The sequence below is a fragment of the Lissotriton vulgaris genome, chromosome 3_1 (genome assembly GCF_964263255.1).
Source record: "Lissotriton vulgaris chromosome 3_1, aLisVul1.2, whole genome shotgun sequence".
Classification (NCBI taxonomy): domain Eukaryota; kingdom Metazoa; phylum Chordata; class Amphibia; order Caudata; family Salamandridae; genus Lissotriton; species Lissotriton vulgaris.
The window spans coordinates 879,543,689-879,568,352 of record NC_141689.1 but is presented as its reverse complement, the minus strand read 5'-3'; the positions used below and the strand labels follow the sequence as shown (position 1 = coordinate 879,568,352).

At 47.9% G+C, this 24,664-nt stretch overlaps 1 protein-coding gene across 1 annotated transcript in view; it reads right to left on the bottom strand.

Annotated features, from left to right (window-relative positions):
* The window catches only part of TUT7 (terminal uridylyl transferase 7), a 1,558,036-nt gene that overhangs the window by 174,899 nt on the left and 1,358,473 nt on the right, over positions 1-24,664 (bottom strand). The window contains exon 25 of the mRNA XM_086961199.1: positions 10,242-10,570. Coding sequence (XP_086817325.1) covers positions 10,242-10,570 — 329 coding nt within the window. The remainder of the gene's footprint in view (positions 1-10,241; positions 10,571-24,664) is intronic.

The following is a 24,664-nucleotide window of genomic DNA, read 5'->3' as shown; positions in this document are numbered from 1 at the left end:
GACATCAGTTCAATTACTTGAATGACAATAGAATGATATGGTAGCTAGCTCATTCTTATTGTTGAACATATTAAGTAAGGGAAGCTTGACAGGCTTTCTCTTTTCTCTTCTCACTCTCCCTTTTGTTTAGAGCATACATTTTTACACACATCATTTTTGGGTGTACTGTGTTTTTTTTTTACAATGTACCCCTTCGATGTGTGTCTAATTCTTTTATGATAGATGGAATTTTCCTACATATCAATATACCCACTCTATAGGTTTGTGTGTTGGTGGATGCCAAGTACATCTGTGTGAAATACCAGAGGATAATAAGTGTGTTTTATGCATGTCATCTGAAGATGAACGATGTTGCATTTTATGAATCGTATCATCTTCAATAATCCAAACCTGATTTTAGTGAGTTCAGCTTGATGACATTGAATGAGATCATTAACCATTTAGGTCTAGGACAGGCTAGTAATTTAAGTTACATATTCATAAAAGAACATTCTGTCTATGTCAAATCTGTTCTCCCAACGAACAAGTTACTTACCTTCAGTAACGCTTTTTCTGGTGGATACAGTATCTGCCTGTGGATTCCTCACCTTGTGAATATCCCCCTGCGTCAGCAACGTTCGGAAAAGTCTTTTGTAGCTCGCCGGCATGGACGACGTCACAGGAGCACGACATCGCGCACGGCTCCGCTGACGTCACCGACACCATAATAGGCCCACGTCGGCATGATGACATCAGTTCCACCCTTTTTTCCCTGCCTTCGAGGCACACGGACGGACCAACAACAGTAGATATATACACAGTGTACACAGTACAAAATAGTCAAGGTAACACACATAGTGTGAAAACAACATAGCAAATCATGCACAAAAACACATTTCCTTTGAAGATAACAAGTAAACATTAAAACATTGCTATCATCTCAGGAATAGAAGAGTGGACAATGGGGAGGCAGGTGGGCATGTGAAGAATCCACAGGCAGATACTTTATCCACCAGAAAAAGCGTTAGCGAAGGTAAGTAACTTGTTCTTCTGATGGACACATCTGCCCGTGGATTCCTCACCTTGTGAATAGATTCCCACGGCAGTCCCCACTCCCGGAGGAGGGTGTCCACTCTCCTATACCAGAAAGTCCTGAAGGACAGAGCACGCAAGTTGCTGCTCTACATATATCCTCTACAGGAACACCCCTAGACAAAGCAGATGTTGATGACTTTGCTCTAGTAGAGTGAGCTACTATACCTTCTGGAGGCTCCTTACCCGCTAGGGAGTAGCAGATCTTGATGCATAGTATAATCCATCTTGAAAGTTTGCGCTTGTGCACAGCTCTTCCTTTTCTGCAGCCAGCAAACCCAACAAAGAGCTGGTCATCCACTCGATAGTCTTTTGTCCTATCAAGATAAAAGCTCACCGCCCTCTTAGGGTCCAGGCGGTGAAGTCTCTCCTCCTCCTTGGAAGGATGAGGGGGAGGATAGAAGGTAGGAAGGGTAATGGACTGCCCCAGATGGAAGGGAGTTACCGCCTTAGGCAGAAAAGCAGCCCTGGTCCTAAGAACCATAATGGTCAAGAATGGGGGCTTTGAACTAAGAGCTTGAAGCTCACTTACCCTCCTTGCCGAGGTAATTGCAACCAGGAAGACAGTCTTAAAAGATAAAAGTCTCATGGAACACTTGTGCAAAGGTTCGAAAGGAGAACCCATCAAAAAAGTAAGCACAAGGTTCAAGTCCCATTGAGGCACAATAAAGGGAGTAGGAGGAAATTTATTTGTAAGGCCCTTAAGAAACTTTAAAACCACAGGAGATTTAAATAAAGACGGCTGATCCGGTAGGCAGAAAAATGCCGACAAGGCCGAAAGATAACCCTTGATTGTTGCTACAGCAAACACTTGCCGAGCCAAGGAAAGAGCAAATTGAATTATGTCAGACAATCGAGCCTTCAAAGGGTCAATGGACTTCTCCCCACACCAAGTAACAAATTTAGACCACCTGTAAGAATAGATAGATTTGGTGGAATCACGCCTGGCCGATAGAATGACATCCACCACGTCATGCCGGAGAGAAAAGGAATTCAGGTTGCCCCGTTCAATCTCCAGGCATGAAGGTGTAAGGTCTGGAGGAGGGGGTGTAGAACCTGCCCCTCCATCTGAGAGAGGAGATCTGCCCTGAGAGGTAGACGGAGCGGCAGGTACGAGGAGAGGTGGAGAAGATCTGTGTACCACACCCTTCTTGGCCAATCCGGGGCGATCAATATGACTTGGGCCGGGTCTTGGAGAATCTTCCTCAGAACCCGAGGATTCAAGGGTATGGGGGGGAAACGAGTAAAGGAGTTGTGAGCCCCAACTCAACTGAAACGCGTCCCCCAAGGCTCCCTGCATCTGAAACTGGAGACCTCAGAATGACGGGCAGTGAGCATTCTCTTGAGTGGCGAACAGATCCACCTGAGGAGTTCCCCACATCAGAAAGACGTGACGAACTACCTCTGGATGAAGCCTCCACTCGTGGTCGTCCGAGAACTGCCGACTGAGACTGTCTGCACGCACGTTCAGAACTCCGGCCAGATGATTTGCCATCAGACAAATCTGATGGTCCTGAACCCAGGACCAGAGACGCAGAGCCTCTCTGCAGAGACACTGCGACCCCACTCCTCCCTGCTTGTTGACATACCACATCGCGGTGGTGTTGTCCGTCAAGACTTGAAAGGACCAACCGCGAAGGGAAGGGAGGAAGGCCTTGATTGCTAGATGTATTGCCCGTAATTCCAGACGGTTGATGTGAAGCAACCTTTCCTCTGGAGACCAAAGACCCTTGATCGACAGATCCCCCAGATGAGCACCCCACCCTGGAGCGGATGCATCCGTTATCACCGTGGCAACCAATGGAAGCAGATGGAAGGGCTTTCCTTGAGACAGATTGCCCTCCACGCTCCACCAAGACAGATCCGCCGCAGCTTCTCTGGAGATCCTCACAGACTCCCTGAGATCTCCGTTGTGTTAATACCACTGCCTGCGGAGGCACCACTGGAGTGCCCTCATATGCCAGCGTGCATGGTTGACCAGCAGAATGCAGGAAGCCATCAGACCGAGCAGACGTAGGACCTTCAGGACTGGAACGACCGCTCCATTGTAAAATAAAAGAATCATTTCCTGTATGTCGAGAATCCTTTGTGGTGGAGGGAATGCCCGACACACAGTGGTATCCAGTACCGCACCTATGAACAGGGTGCGCTGGGAGGGCACCAGGTGAGATTTGGGCACATTTATCGAGAAACCCAACCTGTACAACAACTGAGTTGTGACCTGCAAATGATGGAGCACTCTCTCTGGAGATTCCGCTTTGATCAGCCAATCGTCCAGATAAGTAAATACTGGTATCCCTGACCTTCTGAAATATGCTGCCACCACCTTGGCGAAAACTCGAGGTGCAGTAGTAAGACCAAACGGAAGAACTGCAAACTGGTAATGCTGCGAACCAACCGTGAAACGGAGATACTTCCTGTGCGACTTTAGAATGGGGATGTGGAAATAAACATCCTGTAAGTCGATCGACACCATCCAGTCTTCTTCCAGCAGCGCTTGAAGAACCTGTGCAAGGGTGAGCATCTTGAACTTCTCCTTCTTCAGGTAAAGGTTCAAGATCTTGAGATCCAGGATTGGACGAAGTCTGCCATTCTTCTTGGGGATCAGGAAATATCGGGAGTAGCATCCCTGACCCCTTTCCTGCTCCGGAACCACCTGTATCGCACCTTTTCTTAACAGTGCCAGGACTTCCTCCTGCAGGAGCAGCAGGTGGTCCTCCGTGCAAAACCCATGGCAAGGAGGGTAATTTGGGGGAAATTCCCGAAAGGGAAGAGCATACCCATTCTCTACGAGATTGAGAACCCAAAAGTCCGATGTAACCGATTCCCAATCCCGCAGAAAATAGGTAAGCCAGCCCCCACAGGACCCGCATGATCCGGAATGGCGGATCTAGGGCTGCTTTGCTGTTGTAGGAGGGGGTGGGTAGAAGAAGAGGAAGAGGAAGAGGAGGAGGAGGAGGAGGAGGAGGAGGCCCGACGTCCACGAGGACGAGCTCTTTGTCTGCCCCTGTATGATTTATACAATGGGTTTTGCTGCTGCTGCTGTGTCTGCTTATAGGGACGAAAAGAAGATCTTCCGAAGCCCCTGTACCTTCTCTTCCCAGAACCTCTAATTCGCAATCCCAAAGACCTGGCTGTTGCCCTTCTGTCTTTGAACCTTTCCAATGCAGCATCAACTTTCTTTCCGAAAAGGCCTGAGACGTCAAAGGGCAAATCCATTAAAGCAGCGTGAACATCCGTTCAGAACTCAGAAGTCTTCAGCCAGGCAGCCCTTCTGGTGGCAATTGAAGATCCCATGACCCTAGCCACTGAATCCACTGTGTCCATACCGCTCTGTATGACCTGCCGAGCAGCAGCCAGCGTGTCAGCAACCACCTCATTAAAATTCTTTCTATCCTCTTCAGGAAATTTAGGAGACAATTGCTTAACAGTATCCATTAACGCATGGATATAACGACCCAGTAAGCAAGTGGCATTTGTAGATTTAAGGGCCATGCTACCTGATGAAAATACTTTTTTTGCAGATTGGTCCTGCTTTTTGGAATCCTTATCACCAGGTACCTGGGGAATAGCACCTGCAGATTTTTTTTTAGAGCAGGCAGCTTGCACAACCAAACTCTCCGGCAAGGGATGAGTGGACAAAAAGTCAGGGTCACCAGGAGCCACTCTATAACGCCTTGCAACGGCCTTAGAAACCGCAGGAGCAGTAAGAGGTCTACTCCACACCTCCAGGATAGGATCAGTCAGAGCATCAGTAAATGGAAGCATAGGCTCAACAACAGATGAAGGAGAATGGAGGACTTCATTCAGAATGTTCGATTTATACTCAGCAGTGGGCAAAGTCAAATTTAATAAATCCGCTGCCTTTTTAATAATAACATCTTTAGACTGGGCATCCGACACCGAGGCTAACTCCCAATCAGGGGACAGTTCAAACCACTTGCCTCTCTTTAATCATCGAAATAATCCTCCGTTTCCTGAAGCTCACCCTCTTCAAACTCAGCTTCCCTATGACTCAGCTTCTCCAAAAGGCGCTGGGCTTCACGCCTCGACCTCTCCTTCCGAAGCGACGTAGTCTGATCCGGAATCGACTCCGAAGGGGCCGGAGCCGGCGTCGAACGCGGAGCCAGAGCCGGCGTCGAACTTCGAGTTGGAAGATCCCGAGGTCGGTCCGGAGCCGGTGAAGCCGTAAACGGCGGCGATGACCTCGGCGGCGCCGAGAGATGCCATGGCGGAGTCGTCGCCGGCATGAAAGGTGCCGGAGCATAACCTTGGGGAACTCCCAAATTGTATGCCAACGGACCCATGGGACCAGCCGGTGCTCCAGAGGGGTATATGGCTCTCGCATAAACACTATACATGGTGTTTAAAAAATGCGAAGGATCCTGTCCTGGACCCGGAAAAGGAGGCTACGAACCCACCAGCTGCTCCTGGGGAGGCTGCACCGGATTGGACTCCTCTTGTTCCTCGGGTTGGTGAACCGGAGTCGACGAGCCCTTAGGAGCAGGAACCTCTTCCTCTTCATGTTCTGAAGACTGCAATGGAGCCGGAGAAGGCTTCGATACCGGACCCGGTGAATGCTCCGGCGACTCCAACGGTAAGGCCTCACCTTCCGGATTCCGCTCTGGAGAGCGAGATACCATGTCCTTACGATGTCGTCGACCAGGCGACTTCGCCCTTGAATCCAACTCCTTTCCCGAATGGTGCCTTGATCCATGCTTCCTCTTCTTATGTTTTTTCTTCGATGACCTGGAAGCATGACCCGAAGTCGACTTCGAAACCGACCTCGACCGTGACCTCGATCTCGACTTAGAGCGCCTCGATCTCTATCTCAAACTCGAACTCTTCTTGGCCCCTTTACCTTTTAATTTGGCAACCAGGAGTTTCGCCTCACGTTCACGAAGAGCCTTCGGATTCATTTTCAAACAGGATCGACAACCTTGGACGTCGTGATCTGAACTCAGGCACCATAAACACTCGTCATGCGGATCTGTGATGGACATAATTTTTCCGCATTCACCACACGGCTTAAAACCAGTCTTCTTAGACGACATCACAACAGAAGACAGTGACACTGGAAAGATACAGAAAACCTACAATAGTAACAAAGTTACTATCAACGCAACAGAAGATCCCTCGAAACCGTTAGCGTCGACGACGCGGAAAAAAGGGAACTGATGTCATCACGCCGGCATGGGCCTATTATGGTGTCGGTGACGTCAGCGGAGCCGCGCGCGATGTCATGCTCCTGTGACGTCGTCCATGCCGGCGAGCTACAAAAGAATTTTACGAATGTTGCTGACACAGGGGGATATTCACAAGGTGAGGAATCCACTGGCAGATGTATCCATCAGAAATGCCTGTTTGGGTTGAAAATGCCATTTCGTTTTTTTTTCTTTCGGTTATTTTAATAGTAATTCTTTCAACAATTCAAGTGTAATTCTATGGTTTACATCTCAAGCTCTAAATCGCACAACCTTTTTTTAACTCTGACTCCTCAGGTCTTCAAGTGGAAGAGACTGATTATTTTATGGTATTGCAAAAGATGTCCATGAGAACATGGCAGAAATAAATATAGTAACATAATCTTTCCCTGGCTAAACCTAGTTTACAGTTTTCCTCTAGCATAGAAGATCAGCAGCAGTGAATTCCATAAGCGTGTCACCAAAACCTCTTTCTCAGGTATCTTTGTTCACTCTTCTGGTGCTTAAAGATTTCCTGTAATGCCTAAACAAAGTATTTGCCCCAGGCAGGAAATCATCTTCTTGCGAGCCTAATTTTGCACTTTCTAAACAGTTACACCCCCTTTTAAAGCATAGGCATACATGTGACTTACAATATCTCTGTTGAAAAGTTGCTTTTTGGTGACTATAACATTAGCCAAAGGAGTGAGAGAGCTTCAGGCACTGTATACTCAGAACCATTACAAGGTTTTCCATCATAATAAAGTCACTTTATGAGATCATCCTCCTTTTCTACTTAAAATAATTATGGATATCCTTGTTAGCCTATCATTTAAAAAACTTTTTTTCCCGAATCCTGCATTTCTGAGAGAAGTGTTTTCACACACCATGGATGTTAAGAGGCATTTATGCATCTAAATAGAAAAGACCAAAGATATACATAAAGATGAACAGCTGTTGCTAAACTACAGACGTGTATGTACAGGCCTAGCCTCTTTCAAACAAACTATAGCCAGATGAATATTCTTTGGTATTCTTACTAGTTATGAGAAAGCAAATAGGCCTTTACCTGGCAAGCCAAGTGCTCATTCTAAAAAGGAGAAACAGAGAGGGAAAACTCCTTCTGCTCTGATGAAGTATGCCCCCATTCCATTCAATCAATCAATCATTTGAATAGCACACTAATCACCCGTGAGGGTCTCAAAGCGCTGAGGGGAGACTGGGTGCAGCTACTGCTCGAACAGCCAGGTCTTGAGACGTCTCCTGAAGGTCAGCAGTTCCTGGGTCTGTCGCAGGTGGGTGGGGAGGGTGTTCCATGTCGAGGTAGGAGAATGATCTGCCACCGGTGGTCGTCCTGTGAATGCGTGGGACGTTGGCGAGGTCAGCGAAGCTGGCGGTTTGGGGTGTAGAAGGTGAGTCGTTTTTTGAGGTATACTGGTCCGGTGTTGTGGAGTGTTCTGTGAGCATGGCTGAGGAGTTTGAAGGTGATCCTCTTGTTAACTGGGAGCCAGTGCAGGTCTCTCAGGTTCGCTGTGATGTGAGTGCAGCGAGGATGTCGAGGATGAGGCGTGCTGTATGGGGTAGTCTTTTCTGGAGTTTGGCCGTCGTTCCTGCGTTGAGGGCGTTGACGTAGTCCAGTCTGCTGCTGACGAGGGCCTAGGTGACTGTCCTTCTGGTTCCAGTGGGGATCTATTTGTAGATCTCGCGAAGCTTGCAGAGGGTGTTGAAGCAGAAGGAGGACATGGCGTTGACTTGCTGGGTCACTGAGAGCGATGAGTCCAGGATGAACCCCAGGTTGCATGCGTGGTCGGTTGGTGTAGATGCAGCTCCTAGTGCGGTCGGCCACCAGAGTCATCCCAGGCGGAAGGTGAGGGGTCGAGGATGAGGACCTCTGTCTTGTCCGATTTCAGTTTCAGGTGACTGTTCTTCATCTATTCGGCGACAGCCTTCATTCCTTCGTGGAGGTTGGCTTTGGCAGTGGAGGGGTCCTTGGTGAGGTAGAGGATCAGCTGGGTGTCATTGGCGTAAGAGATGATGTTGAGAGTGTGTGGGAGTCGTGACAAGCTGTTTGAGTCAGAGGCTGGCGAGGTTTTCGAGCATGGTGATGGAGTTGCGGTCGTTGGCGTTCTCGAGGTGGAAGTTCAGGTCTCCGTGGAGGATGTAGTCTGTGGAGGCAAGGGTGTGCGTGCTGACGATGTCGGAGATGGAGTCGCTGAACTGTGGTCGGGGTCCGGCAGGTCTGTAAACGAGGGTTCCTCTGAGGGTAGTGTTGGGGTAGGTGTGGATCTGGAAGTGCAGGTGTTCGGCGGCGCTGGAGGTGTCTTCAGTGCTGGTCGAGATTCTGAGGGTATTTCTGTGGACGATGGTGATCCCTCCTCCTGGTCGGTTGGTGCGGTTCCGGCCGCAGGGGCAGCAGCAGCGGGAACAGGGGAGAAGCAGAACAACAACATTGGGCACACTAGGCAGACAACAAGGAAAACGAAAACTAAATAACAGTGAGCAAAGCGGAAATCTGGGGAAAAATACCAGGAGAGCCTACAGCGAACCTAGGGCGCAGGGACGGGCTGCTGGCTCGAACCCTGCTCGGGAGGAGGGCTCAGATGTCAGCATGATCGTCAACCTGGCGGAGCTGCTGGGGAGAGTGCTGGGCTTGGCCCAGAGGTCAAGGATTCACACACGCTCCCCGCAGTGGTCGCCATATGTAGGGGAGGGTGGTGGGAGCAGAGGCAGGGAGGCGGGGTGGCTGGGTCGGGGGCGGGGCCAGAGGGGCAGCAGCAGCGAGAACAGGGGAGAAGCAGAACAACTTTGGGCACACTAAGCAGACAGTAATAAAAACTAAAACAAAATAATACCTATTTGGAGTCGCAAATTCCCTATTTGGAGTTGCGTATTTAGGTAATCGCAAAAAATTGCGATTACCTAAAATGCACTGCCAAAGGCCTTTCATACATCTTGAAATGCTATTTTGCATTTGCACAAGATCAAATTTAGTGATTTGCACCGCTTGCGAATGCAAAATCGTTTGATACATGTGGCCCTTAGTGGTTGGTTAAACTGGTATTCAATTCTAATTTTGTGAAAGCTAGAGAGAATCCAATAGTGAAGAAGAAAATTTACTTATTTTTCATCCTAGTTCTTCACTATGAGTATGCTCTTTGAATTCCTAAAAGCCCAGTCTGCCTCTTGGGTTTTCAAGTTGTCGGACCTGCCCTTGTGTTTTTTTTTATGTTTCCCGTGCTCCAATACTGCCTCACTGACTCCATTCTGCCAGTATAGTCTTCACAAGTACTCAAATAAACAGGATCATTTGTCACTTATTAACTGAGATATGTAATAGGACACTACGCCCTGCCTTTTATTTAAATGACAACAAGCTCAAGATTTGTAAATATTGGCTACATTGCTACTTTGAAAAAAAAGATTTGTAAATATTGGCTACATTGAATGGAAATATGTCATGAACTGATTTAATGGTGTGGTTGGTGGTTGGTGATGGTTATATACAAGAGCAAAACTTCTTTTGTTTAAAATACAATAAAAAAATATTTTGGGGAAAAATGTTATTTAGCAGTAGTGTTTTCAGCCAAATGTACAGTTTTGTTCACAGTTTGGCGTAAACAAATAGCAAATGCTCCTTAACCAGGCATGTTTTCTAGTTATTTATAAATACATTTTAAAACGTGATCTTTGTGCAAATGTGTTACAGAAATCTACAAATGTGTGAAGTTATTTAACATTTTATGAATTCAGACAGAATCTCATTGACTATTTTAAGACCAGCAGAGCAAGTTATTCTACAAAATCTATAAATATCCATAATGACACAATTAAAGCACAGGTTCTTGATTTTGCAGGAATTAAGTAGATCCTAGGAAGTTAAGAGTTTTAGTCGAATATGATTTTATACTCTCAACTTTCGAAGGGCTGCTTTTATGTACTTGCTATTGGTAGATTTGGTCAAAATCACAAATGCTTATCTTGCCATACCTGAGGGCCGATACTGAGGGCAAGCTTTCTTGATGTGTCCTTCCCGTCCACAGATAAAACAGTTTTTATCTTTGAAATCTCTGTCTTCTTGCCTCCTCCATCTATCTGGTGTGAATCTTGGAGAATTGTCCCTGCCAATTTCCTGGCCTCCCCAAGCACCCTGCCGGTGTTTTGGTGGTGTGCATGGTGGCTGTATTTTTCCATCCCTAGCAGGTATTTCTTTATCTGAATTCTTGCTTGGAGTGTCCTTTTCCTGGTCATTCCTTTGCAGTCTTTTTTCAGGGTATCTTTGGTTCATATTACCTTCATTTTCCCACCTTCTCCTATGTCTGCAAGGGACGGCAAGCAAAAATCTTATTTAGGCAGCATGGAATTATAACTTATTTTTAATTGAATTTATGAAGTAAAACTTAAAAACAAATGAACAGATAAACTTTTAACCATGCTCAGACTGCTAGGAATTATTTTCAGATATGGTAATACATATTGTTAAAAAGAATATTTTGTTAACCCAGCCTCCTTAAATCCATAAATAATAGAAGTCCCAAGTCTTCCAAGAAGAAATGAGTTACTTACCTGTAACTGCAGTTATCCAGTATTGGTATCTTTTATAGATTCACATGCCTGAATCATTCCCCGTCGTCGGGGTGGGAGTCCCCGGTATATAAAGAAAGTAATGTCATAAAGACATATACATAACAATAGGCCAGAGGCCTCACATTAGTAACATATCCATGTCCTTTTGTAAAAAGGACTAAACTTTGGCCAGGAGCCAATCAGATCTCACCACCCTCTAGAACCTTCCTGGAAGGAGCCCTAGTCCCTTAGATTTTCGTAAGCACAGTGCTAAATAGTACCTACTGAGAGAGCTAAGGTGAGCCCTTCCAGGGGAGGTGGGTGGGTTGCATGTGAATCTATGAAAGATACCAATACTGGATAACTGCAGTTACAGGTAAGTAACGCATTTCTTATCCAGTATTATGGGTATCTTTCATAGATTCACATGCCTGAATCAGAGTAACAAGCAATATCCAGCACATTTCGTAAGGTACAACATGTAAAGTCACACGATATAAGAATACCATCTGCGAAATAGAACAAGTACCTCAAAACAATGAAATAAAGAAATGTGCAAGTATGCAGTAGGAAGGTGGGATGAAAGAGAAGGCTCACCTCTAGTGAAATAGATGACGGAGTACTGCTTGACCCACAGCTGCATCCTTCATGAGTTCAGAATCCAAGCAGTAGTGCTTGGTGAACGTATGTGGAGTCTTCCACGTCGCCGCTCTGCATATGTCGATAATGGGCACTCCTGCAAAGAGCGCCATTGAAGTAGAGACAGCTCTGGTAGAATGAGCTCTCACTCTAAAATGCAGAGGATGACCTGCCTGTTGATGGCAGAAAGTTATTGCTGCCAAGATCCAACGGGAAATTCTCTATTTTGTCTGAAAGCAACAAACAGCTGGTTGGATTTCCGAAATTGTTCTGTTCGATGAATGTAGAATTTCAGACAACGCTTGAGGTCTAAAGAGTGGAGAGACCTCTCCGCTACAGAAAGTGGATTTGGGAAAAAAGTTAGCAAAATTATAGGTTCATTCAAGTGAAAATTAGATGGAACCTTAGGGATGAATTTAGGGTTGGTTCGTAGGATAACTCGGTCCTGTTTGAATTGCAAGAAAGGATCCTGAATGGAGAAAGCTTGCAGCTCACCAACACGCCTTGCAGATGTGAGCGCTAGCAAGAGAGCGGTTTTCCAGGACAGGTATTTGATGTCAGCTTTGTGTATTGGCTCGAATGGATGTTTCATCAGTTGAGCAAGGACGATGTACAATTGCCAGGTGGGTGGTAGAGCTCTCACCGGAGGGAATGTCCTGAAAAGGCCTTTTAAAAACTTTTTAACTAGTCTCTCTGACCAGAGGGAAGAGCCAGTTGATGAACGCCTGAAGCGAGAAATCGCAGCCAGGTGAACCTTAATAGAGGCATGCGCCAGTCCTGAGTGCGCTAAATGAAGCAGGTAAGGAATAATTTGTGCTGGAGTGGAAGAAAAGGGGTGTATCTTATTTGCTTTACACCATACACAGAACCTTTTCCACTTAAGAGAATACGTTTTGTTGGTACTCTCCGCCCGAGCCGGGCTAAGATTGTCCTGCATTCTTGAGAAATGTTTAGGTTCTGAAACTCTCTGAACTCAGAAGCCAAGCCGACAATCTGAGAGATGCTGGATCCGGATGCTGGACTTGACCTTGGTTCATTGTTAGGAGAGTCGGGCAAGGTTTGAATAGGATTGGCGGTTCCAGTGACAGGAGATGAAGCTCTGTGAACCAATGTTGGCGTGGCCACGCTGGAGCTATTAGGATCAGGGTGCAATGCTCCGCCTTCAGTTTCCGGAGAACCCTGGGAATCAGGGGAAATGGCGGAAATGCGTAAGCAAAGATGTTGCACCATCCGATCGAAAATTCATTCCCCAGGGATCCCGGTTGGGGATGCCAGCTTGCGTAATGTTGGCATTTTGCGTTTTGGTGAGTCGCAAACAGATCCACAGGTGGCGTGCCCCATCGGGCGAATACCGAGCTGAGAAGATGACGATCTAGCTCCCACTCGTGGCACATGGAACGTTGCCTGCTCAGAGAGTCCGCCAGGACATTGTCCGTCCCTGGGACGTACTCCGCCCGAAGGGAAATGTTGTGTTGTAGAAGCCAATTCCAAATTTTTTGAGATTCTTGAGACAACGATAGAGAGCGTGTTCCCCCCTGTTTGTTTAGATAATGCATTGTGGTGGTGTTGTCTGTTCTCACAAGCACTGGGGAATTCCTGATCCTGGGTAGAAACGCTTTTAGTGCCAGGTATACCGCTCTCAACTCGAGGAGATTTATGTGCAGTTGCTTCTCTGCCAGGGACCACTGCCCATTGATTTGGAGGTCCTGAAGGAACGCCCCCCATCCTTCTAGGGACGCATCCGTAGTTATTACATGTGGCGAGATTGGAAGTATGAAGGATGGGCCACGTCGTAGATTTTGAGACTGAAGCCACCAGTCCAGAGCCTGGACTATGGCAGGAGTTATCCGGACGACGTCGTCGAAGGATCCCCTGCATTGAGTCCACTGAGCAGAAAGCGCCTCCTGAAGTGGGCGCATGTGAAGGCGGCAGTGTGGGATCAACAGGATGTTCGAGGACATAATCCCTAACAAGGACTTGTAGAGGCGCACGGTGATAGATCTTTTGGACTGAATCCGGGTGGTCAAGGTCCTTAGTTTCACTTACCGTTCTAGTGAAGGGAAGGCCTTCCTTCTAGCAGTATCTAGGACAGCTCCGAGGAACGCGAGACACTGGGACGGTTGAAGGACAGATTTTCCTTCGTTGAGTGTGAGTCCCAGAGCATTGAAGAGCTGCAGACAGGCGTCGGAGGACTTGGTCACGCCTGCGTAAGTAGGTGCTTTGACTAGCCAGTCGTCTAAGTACGGGAATACCTGGTGATGTTGTTGGCGATGGTATGCTGCTACTGGAGACAGACACTTGGTGAAAATGCGTGGAGCCGACTTTAGGCCGAAGGGCAAAACTCGAAACTGGTAATGCTTGCCTGCCACTTCGAACCTGAGAAATTGTTTGTGGTTCTTGTGGATCGGAATATGAAAATAAGCGTCTTGAAGGTCGAGAGACACCATAAAGTCGTTTGAATTGAGGAGTTGTAGCACCTCCTGGATGGACACCATGCGAAATGACTGTTTTTTGAGGTATTGGTTGAGGTTTCTCAAGTCCAATATAGGTCTCCATTTTTTCTCCTTTTTTCGAATTAAGAAGAATCGGGAATAGAACCCCTTGTTTTTCTGATTTCGGGGAACTGTTTCTATCGCTCCTTTTCTGAGCATGAGGGAGATTTCCAATTGTAGTAGCTTTAGATTTTTGTGTTGCATTGGGTTTGGAGGCGTTTGAGGAGGAGTTTCCACAAACTCCAGAGAATGTCCGAATTGAACAAGTTGGAGGACCCACTGATCTGTCGTAATTTGTTGCCAATTGTGAAGGAAGGATGTAATTCTCCTGCCAACTTTGTAAGGTGGAGAGAAACTGGAGACCTGTGGCAGAGAGAAGTCATTGTCTTCTGCCTGTGTCCTTCTTCCTCCCCCGTCCGCTAAAGGAAGACTTGTTGTTGGCCGACTGGTTTTGCTGCTGTCTTTGCTGGTACCTGGGTTTATATTGTTGGACTGAGCTGTAAGTGGATTTGTATCCTTGATTGTTGCCTCTGAAGGACTGACCTCTCCCTCTGGAGCCTCGAAAGGAAGGGTTTTTGTATTGAAGAGTACCTAGAGCCCATGCGGTATCCGTATCTTTTTTGATACCTTGAAGCATGTCATCGATGTGTTGACCAAACAGAAGTTTACCGTCATAAGGCATGTCTAAAACCTTGACTTGAACTTCAGGCCGAAAAGACGTTGCCTTAAGCCAATCTTGGCGTCTCAGGACTGCAGCTCCTGCTAGCTGTCGGAAACCTGTGGATGCGATATCCAGTGCCACATCAATCTTCTCAGAGCTGGAGCGCTTGCCTTCGAGGAGAATCTTCCTCACCTCTTCTTTCTGCTCCTCTTGAAGTGAACCCAAGTACGGAGCTACGTCTGCCCACATTTGGCGGTTATAACGCCCCAGTAGAGCCAAAGAGTTTGCTGCACGCACTTGTAAAGCTGACATGGACGAAAACTTTTTTCTATATTGTCTAGCTTTCGGCCCTCCTTATCTGGCGGCGCAGTCAATGCAGCTGAAGGATTTTTTGACTTGCGTTGTGCTGCTTGGGTTATCACAGAGTCAGGCTTCGGATGGCCGATAAGGCAAGCTGGGGCAGAGTCTGGAGCTTTATATTTTTTATCAAGTCTGGGCAGCACTGGCATCAGAGATGCAGGGGTCTGCATTTTCTTCTCCCCTTGGTCCCAGACGTGATCAATGATGGGAATAGATCGTATCGTCTTTTGGTATGGGTCTTTAAAATCGTAAAGGAAGCAATCTTGTGGTGTTGCCGTGACTTTGAGGCTGAAGCGTAACGCCGCCCTCTCTACGATGTTGTGGAAGCCCCCAATGTCTTCCGGGGGAGAATCCGATTGTGCCTGCACAGGGGATGCGGGACCTGAAATTACATATTCATCCCATTCGTCCTCCTGAAGCTCCCCTTCCTCATGTTGCTGCTCCTCTTCTTCTTCTTCCTCTTCCTCATCAAAGGAAGGCAGAGGACGTGAGTGAGATGGCTCTGGTTGGGGAACTAAAGGAGCCGGTCGAGATCTAAGAGGCGGTGTGACCACTGTAGGTGTCATAGGTGATTGTGTCACCACTGGCTGAGGTGGAGCAGTGGACGGGAACCTCTGTTTATAGTCCGCAATGAGAAACTGTAGGTCTGTCACAATAGAAGCTGGGAGACACACCATAGGCTGTTGTGGAAGCGGTGGAGGTTGGATTTCCTCCTGGTACTCCACATCCTGTTCCTGTTCCTGTTCCTCATAGTCTGAGCTTTCGTGAAGCTTGACCTGCAGTTCAGATGGGCTTGTTGCTTGCTGAAACATAGAGCCCTCATCTGAGTCCTCAGTGTCCAGGATATGAGCCAGGGTAAAAGGTTGTACCCTGCTGGGCGAGGTTAATTCTGGCGTAAGTGTACGCGTAGTCATCCTGAAGTGTGTATAGGAACACTTCAATGGAGGAGATTCAGCCATCGATGGAATGGTCGTCGACGGGGATTCGTCGACTGAGACTGAGTCGTCGACGGTGTCTTCTTCGTCGATGACGTCGTCGCAGCAGGATCGTCGACGATGTTTGCTTCGTGGACGACTTCGTCGACGCTGATGTTGTAGTCGACGGCTTCGTCGACGCTGATGTTGTTGACGGCTTCGTCGTCGACTGCTTCATCGACGCTGGTGTTGTCATAGACGGCTTCGTCGTCGACTGCTTCGTCGACGCTGGTGTTGTAGTCGACGGCTTTGTCGACGCTGGTGTCGACGTCGGTTTCGCTAGGTTCGCCGTCGAAGGGCCCGCCGACGGCCTCGTCGACGCCGACATAGACGACGATGACTTCATCGACGATGAAATTGTCGTCGAAGAGGGTTTCGTCGTCGTCGAAGATTTTGCCGACGACGACAGTTTAGACTTTGTCGACGACGAGGTACTCGTCGACGGTGGCGTTGTCGAGGTCTTTTTAATAGTAATAATAGATGAACAGACCTACCCGTCGACTACGAGGATGTAGTAGTCGTCGACGTTGATGATAAAGATGACGCCACCGTCGTGGAGATCGTGGCTGTCAACATTGTCACAGGCAGGGCTGAAGATGTCACCAAAGGTTTCTTGAAGGTAGGATCCTGTAGAGAAACCTTTACAGCAGTAGCCTTAGAACGATCCTCTGAAGACTTGGGCGCCTTCTTTTGAGGAGGCTGTACAGATGGTCCTTGGGATGAAGTTCTAGGCCTTTTAGGAGTAGAGTGTACACTCCCAATGGAACACTCACTCTCACCTGAAGAGACTGATTGATCTTTGTCCTTAAGTCTCTGGAGCCATATCAGCAGTCGGCCCCCTCTATCCTTGAGAGTTTTGGTCGAAAAAGTACGGCAGACTTTACAATCTTTTGTTGAATGGTCAGGATATAAACAGTAAAGGCAGTCCTCATGCCTGTCATCCACATGAAGCCTCTTTTTGGCACAAGGTCTGAAAAGTCCCTTCTTTGGAGTATCAGTCATGGCTAAGCAGAAGATTCCTCACAGGAATAAAGTTCTGAGACAAAAATGTGGAGATAAATCCAGAAATATAAAGAAACTGAGCAGAGCTCAGAGGAGACTCCCTTAGCACGACTTTGCGGTAGAAAATCTGAGGGACTAGGGCTCCTTCCAGGAAGGTTCTAGAGGGTGGTGAGATCTGATTGGCTCCTGGCCAAAGTTTAGTCTTTTTTACAAAAGGACATGGATATGTTAATAATGTGAGGCCTCTGGCCTATTGTTATGTATATGTCTTTATGACATTACTTTCTTTATATACCGGGGACTCCCACCCCGACGACGGGGAATGATTCAGGCATGTGAATCTATGAAAGATACCCATAATACTGGATAACACTATCATCTCAGCTGTTTGGCACCGTCTCTCCTCTTCCTCTTTCTATGTCCTGTAATGTACCAGGAATCTGGCCTTTGGTCAGCGCTCTGTTGCAGCATATCATAGCAAAATGTTTGCTCACTACATACATCCCCTAACATGCATTGTCACACGATTACACTAGGCTCCGGTTGAGTAAAGCCATTTTACATGCTCACGTTCTTACGTGGCCTTCTCTCCCTAAACACAATGACATTTTACACACATTCATTTGCATGCACATGCAGGCTAATATTGTTGATTCTCAGTTTTGCTTACACTACCACTTCATAGGCATTCTATCAACATATCTTGAACCTTCTGGACTAGGGCTAAGTTCATCACGTAAAGATGTTATTTGTTTTGGCCACTCAGCGACAGAGTTATCACAATAGCATAAACAATGGCGGTCTGACTGGGGCTTTGGCATGGTAATGTGGATGATGCCATTATATATATACAACATCAAGCCTTTGCTTAGACAGAGGAGCATTTTGCTGATACTTAGAGGTCCATCCATGCCAGAATTCCAGCTCAGCTGATTCCGGTTTACCTAATATGAGAGCTTGATGACACTTACCCACAGGTAACGGGGAGTTAAGATCACCCTACAGGGATTTGGCAGATTCTCTCCTCTTCCCCCATCCCCTCTTCAGGACCAAGGTATTAAATCATACCGTACAAAAAGCATGTAAAAAAAAAGGCAAGAAAGAGAGAAAACATACAGCAACCAAAAAAAACACTAACACAATAACCAATCATAAATACATACAGAAAATACATTAAGTAGCTCAGAGTAAGCTTCCCTAGGTGTGGTTTTGTATCCACTGAAGTAGTGGATCCCAAATCTGCAAACCTCTTTTCTTTTTGTTAATGGCCTTGGTTTTATATATTGCCACCTTCAAACTACATATTGTTAATAATCTTGTCCTCCATTGTACAAAAGCCGGAGGGTTTTGGTCAAGCAAAGAAGAGGCTATGCAGAGTCGGAGAACAGCCATAGCTATGAAAATCAGGCCTTGCATATGTATAGGCTGTTGGTTATTGGCTACTCCTAACATGATTTCTTCGGTTGCAATAAACATTCTCACATGAAAAATCCCTCATAAAAAGTCAGATATTTCCTTTATCAAATTAGATAATGTATTACAGGAAGCAAACATGTGAGTTATATCGGCTGCGTATAGTGAACAGCGCGTGCATTTTGTTCCCTTTCCTGATGTCCATTTTGCAATCTTATGAGGTGTATAGTAGAGGGAAAAAAAAGTTTTATAGAATTGTGCCTGCAATTTTATGGACATAAGACATGTTTGCGATAGTTCATACGCGCGCTCGGGAATTGAGGGGAGAATTGTTAGTCTGGTCTGCCAATCAGCTAGCTGTTTGGCCATGTCATCTGGGAAGTTTTCACTCAATATTGCATAAATTTCCCCGATTTTAGGGGTGTTTGGCCTACATATGGTTTCTATTGTGGTACTGATTTGGAATTTTTCTCTTCCCCCTACTTTTTTTTAACAAATAATCCCTAATGAACAAGTTACTAACCTTCAGTAACGCTTTTTCTGGTAGATACGGTATCTGCCTGTGGATTCCTCACCTTGTGAATATCCCCCTTGCGTCAGCAACGTTCGGAAAATTCTTTGTAGCACGCCGGCGTGGACGACGTCATAGGAGCATGGCATCGCGCGCGACTCCGTCTGACGTCACCGACTCCATATTAGGCCTACGTCGGCGTGATGACATCAGTTCCGCCCTTTTTTCCGTGCCTTCGAGGCACCCGGACGGACCAATGACAGTAGATATATACAAATACATTGGACACAGTACATACATTTCAAAATTATACACACAGTGTGTAGCAAAGGTAAGAAAACCCATTTCAAACATATACATAAATATACAAAACTGTACATGAGCATAGGTAAAGCAGAGTGGACAACAGGGAGGCGGGTGGGTCAGTGAGGAATCCACAGGCAGATACTGTATCTTTGAGAAGTTGGCCTGATATATAATGTTCACTATTCTAGTGAGCACTTTGCATCAGTCCAAACAACCCTTATTGATGATTGGTTGTAAGTCAACCTTATAGACCAGCTATCCTAGTAGCATGGATACGAGCAGTCTTCGGGCTAAACTCTAGAGGGCGTGTTAAGCCAGCTGTTATACCATCACATATACCCCTTGAACACCAAGTGAAAGGACACCACACAAGTGTTATGAAAATAAACAGTATATTTATTTAGATCACAACAGCCCTGGACTCTTTAAGAGGACAGGGTACTAAGCACACAACAAAACTCTTAAGAAAATACGCAAAGTTGCACAATTTACACAAATGCCTGAGGGGCACGAAAAACCGTATACTCTAAAAGTGGAATGCGAAATTACTAGCAGGTAAGTACTAATCTCATAGGGTTTGGAATCGCTAGGACTGGACTACTGAACCTTCAGATTACTAGCAGGAGGCCTAGGGGACTCGGGTGCAGAGTGTGCACTCTCACGCGGGATGCGGGACAAAGTCTATGGATGCTACAATTTACAAAGTTAGTGTTATCGGACGAATCCGACTAGGTAGAGCTGAAACGAAAAAGGATCTGGACCCTTGGATAGTGAGGCTATGCTGGGGCACCGAAATGCCGAAGTTACCTAGCCCAGGGGCTGCGGATGCACAGGTCTGGAAAGACGTTGGGAATCCTCGTTGCAGTCTATGGAGCCTGAAAGAAGAAGTTGCTGGCAGGCGACTAGTGAAGAAGTTCGAAGTGATCCAAGCCTGGATCGAAGATGGAAGACACCTGTAAGCAGAGGGGACCAACTTATGAATCACTAGCCAGTGATTAGCTGGGCACCAGGATGGCACCGGACGAAGTCACCTCGACCAGGTGAGTGGGCGACGCTGGGCTCTGCAGTCTCACGGACCAGGAGGCGTTGTCGGCGACCAGGATGGAGGTGCGAGTTGTCCCACGATGGTTGTCTGCTGTCGACGTCGCTGGACCCAGGATTGGGGCAACAAGTCTTGGCAAATGCAAGCCCACGCGGTGGACTCAAAATGGTGTCTGGAGTGGACCAGGAGGGACCGGGGTGCTCCTCTGTTGGAGGGGAGCAAGGGCCAGTCTGGAGCAACCAGACCAGCAGTGTTGATGTCGTCGTTCGTCGTCGGGAAGGCCACAAGCCAGCGGGCTAGTAGCCAGACAACGCGGTGAGCAGAAAAGAGCAGAAGGGCCCCACGCAGATCTCGTGGAGGCTGGGGGGCTGAACTTCGGTGCTGGAGCTGCTCAGGGTTGGGGCTTCTCGGACCCCAAAGCACTCACTCGAGGATCCCTCGGCGGTCGTGCTGGGCAAGCGTCGTGCAGTCTTGAAGATGGCCGGTCCCTCGAGGTCTCGTCACACCCACGGATCTCAGCTGAGCTGATGATGTGGGTAGAGGTCAGAGGTGCCAGGGAAGCCGGGTCTCGTCGTGCTGGTCAGTCGGATTCCGGAGGAAGGACGTGCAGCAAACCGCAGTGTTCTTGGATGGTGCCTGCGGGTGGAGGGTGACTACTCCTTAGTCACAAGGGAGAAATCTTGAGAAGAAGTCGAGAGTTCCTTTCGTAGAAAGTAGTTTCAGGATTCAAAGATGATCTAATTTGGAAGGGGGCCCGCTCCTATCTATATACTAGTAAAAGGGGCTGGCACGCGACTAGGTCCTGCCTATGGGTGGGACCAGGAAGGGAGGTGGTTACACCCCTCTCCCATGCCGGACTTTCCCCAGGCCAGGGGCTGGTGTGCCCCTGGAACTGGTTCTAGCCGGCCTATGCATAGTGAGCACCGGGGTGCCATTTGCAGTCACCTTCCTCTAAAGCCCTGCCTACCCAGGATACACAAAACCCTGTCTGGGATGGTGCTAGCACCGCCCCTGACAGGAAACCCTTTGTCCAAGCTCCCCTCGCTGGAGGGACTCCCAGCTGTAGGGGGTCAGACTTGTGTCTGTGGTGGCAGCATCCATTTTGTGATGCTGAGGCTCGAGTTAACTTTAACCGGGGTTCACAGTTACATACATGTCGTGTCCCTCTAGAAGGGTGGAATGCTAACCCCGTCTCCAGAATTGGCGAGGGGTTAGTATTTCAATTCGTATGACACCTTACTTGACATGTTTTGATAAAGCGATACCAGAGTTGGCATATAACCGCGAGGATTATAATGCACTTAAGAGTATATGGTATGCGTTATCATGGAACAGCTATTAGGACTTGGTTCCGCAAGCTGCAAACGGGCTCAGCTCATGCCAGAGCACCATCTCACACAATTCCAAGCACTCTGCCTTCAGGATTGTCAAGGCCTGCCATAGGAGTGACTGATAGGAATCTATGTGTCCGTTTTAGGGTTAGATATAGGTATACTATATCTAAAGCAAAGGGTGATTACACCACCTTGCCCCAGCTGTCGTGCAGCCAGTTGTGTCAGATTTAGATGGCCAGCCAGGGGTGGCATAATACATGCTGCAGCCCCTGGTAGGCCCTGGGTACACCTATGCCCTGAGTTACAGGGTCTGATAAGGTGGCCCAGTACCAATTAGATATGTACCTAAGGTACATGGAATCCATTTTACAGAGAGAGCAGTAGGCCTGGGGCTCTGAATAGCAGGGCCCCAGGTCAACTAAGTCGGAAAACCAGCAAAACACCAGGCAAAAAGTTGGGGGCAACCATAGTCAGGTATCCACCTTCCTACAGTATCTACCAGAAAAAGCATTACCGAAGGTAAGTAACTTGTTCTTCTGATAGATATGTCTGCCAGTGGATTCCTCACCTTGTGAATAGAGTCCCACAGCAGTCCCCACTCCCGGAGGAGGGTGTCCACCCTGCTATACCAAGAAATCTTGGAGGACAGAGCGCGCAAAGTGGCCGTCCGTCCTCACTTCGGTATCCAAGCAGTAATGCTTCGCGAAAGTGTGGAGGGAAGCCCAAGTTGCGGCTCTGCAAATGTCCTCAAGAGGTACACCTCTAGACAATGCAGAAGTAGCAAACCTTGCCCTGGTAGAATGAGCTCTTATACCCTCAGGAGGGTCCTTACCCGCCAGAGAGTAGCAGATCTTGATGCACAGAATTATCCACCTGGAAAGTGTGCGCTTGTGCACCGCTCTACCCTTCCGGCAGCCCGCAAAACTAACAAACAGCTGGTCATCCACTCTAAAGTCTCTTGTTCTATCAAGGTAAAAGGACACCGCCCTCTTAGGGTCCAGACGGTGCAGTCTCTCTTCCTCCTTGAAAGGGTGAGGGGCAGGAAAGAAGGTGGGAAGGGTAATGGACTGTCCTAGATGGAAGGGAGTTACCACCTTAGGCAGAAAAGCAGCCCTGGTCCTAAGAACCATTCGATCAGCATGAATGGTCAGGAATGGGGGCTTAGAACTAAGAGCTTGAAGCTCACTTGCCCTCCTTGCCGAGGTGATCGCAACTAGGAAGACCGTCTTAAAAGACAAAAGCTTCATGGGACACTTGTGTAAGGGCTCGAAGAGAGAACCCATCAAGAATGTTAAGACAAGATTTAAGTCCCATTGAGGCACGATAAATGGAGAAGGAGGGAACTTATTAGTGAGGCCCTTCAGAAACCTCAAAACCACTGGAGATTTAAAAAGAGACGGCTGATCCGGCAAACAGAGAAATGCCGACAACGCCGAAAGGTAACCTTTGACTGTGGTCACAGCAAATCCTTGCTGCGCCAAAGAAAGAGCAAACTGCAAAATATCGGACAAGTTAGCCCTCAAAGGGTCAATAGCCTTCTCCCTACACCAAACAACAAATTTAGACCACCTATACGAATAGATGGACTTTGTGGAGTCACGCCTGGCCGAAAGAATTACATCCACCACATCACATCGTGAGGGAGAGAAAAGGAATTCAGGTTGCCCCGTTCAATCTCCAGGCATGAAGGTGTAATGTCTGGAGGTGGAGGTGTAGAACCTGCCCCTCCATCTGAGAGAGGAGGTCTGCCCTGAAAGGGAGACGGAGCGGCGGGTGAGAGGAGAGGTGGAGTAGATCCGTGTACCACACCCTTCTTGGCCAATCTGGGGCGACCAATATGACTTGGGCCCGGTCCTGGCGAATCTTCCTCAGAACCCGAGGAATCAAGGGTATGGGAGGAAACGCGTAAAGGAGTTGACTTCCCCAACTCAACTAAACGCGTCCCTCAAAGCTCCTTGTTTCGGATACTGGAGACTGCAGAATGACAGGCAGTGAGCATTCTCGCGAGTGGCGAACAGGTCCACCCGAGGAGTCCCCCACATCTGAAAGAGGTCGTGAACAACCTCCGGATGGAGCCTCCACTCGTGGTCGGCAGAGAACTGTCGACTGAGAATGTCTGCACGTACGTTCAGAACTCCGGCCTGATGATGACAAATCTGGTGGTCCTGAACCCAGTACCAGAGACGCAGAGCCTCTCTGCAGAGACACTGCCACCCTACTCCTCCCTGCTTGTTGACATACCACATCGCGGTCGTGTTGTACGTCAGGACTTGAACCGACTGACCGCGAAGGGAAGGGAGGAAGGCCTTGAGCGCCAGACGTATCGCCCGCAACTCTAGAAGGTTGATGTGAAGCAACCTTTCCTCTGGCGACCAAAGACATTTGACCTCCAGATCCCCCAGATGAGCACCCCACCCTAGAGTGGATGCATCCGTTATCACTGTGGCCACCGAAGGAGGTAGATGAAAAGGCTTTCCTTGAGACAGATTGCCCTCCACGCTCCACCAAAACAAATCCGCTGCAGTTTCTCTGGAGATCCTCACTGACTCCCTGAGATCCCCATTGTGCTGATACCACTGCCTGCGGAGGCACCACTGGAGTGCCCTCATGTGCCAGCGTGCATGGTTGACCAACAGAATGCAAGAAGCCATCAGACCGAGCAGACGAAGGACCCTCAGGACTGGAACAACCGCTCCATTGTAGAATAAAGGAATAATTTCCTGTATGTCGCGAATCCTTTGAGGAGGAGGGAATGCACGGCATACAGTAGTGTCCAGTACCGCACCTATGAACAGGTTGCGCTGGGAGGGCACCAGGTGAGACTTGGGTACATTTATCGAAAAACCCAACCTGTGCAACAACTGAGTTGTCTCTTGCAGATGACGGAGCACCTTCTCTGACGACTCCGCTTTGATCAGCCAGTCGTCCAGATACGGCAATACAGGTATCCCCGACCTCCTGAGATGTGCTGCCACCACTGCAATCACCTTGGTGAAAACTCGAGGCGCAGTAGTAAGTCCAAAAGGAAGGACCGCAAACTGGTAGTGTTGCGACCCCACCGTAAAAAGGAGATACTTCCTGTGCGACTTCAGGATGGGGATGTGGAAATAAGC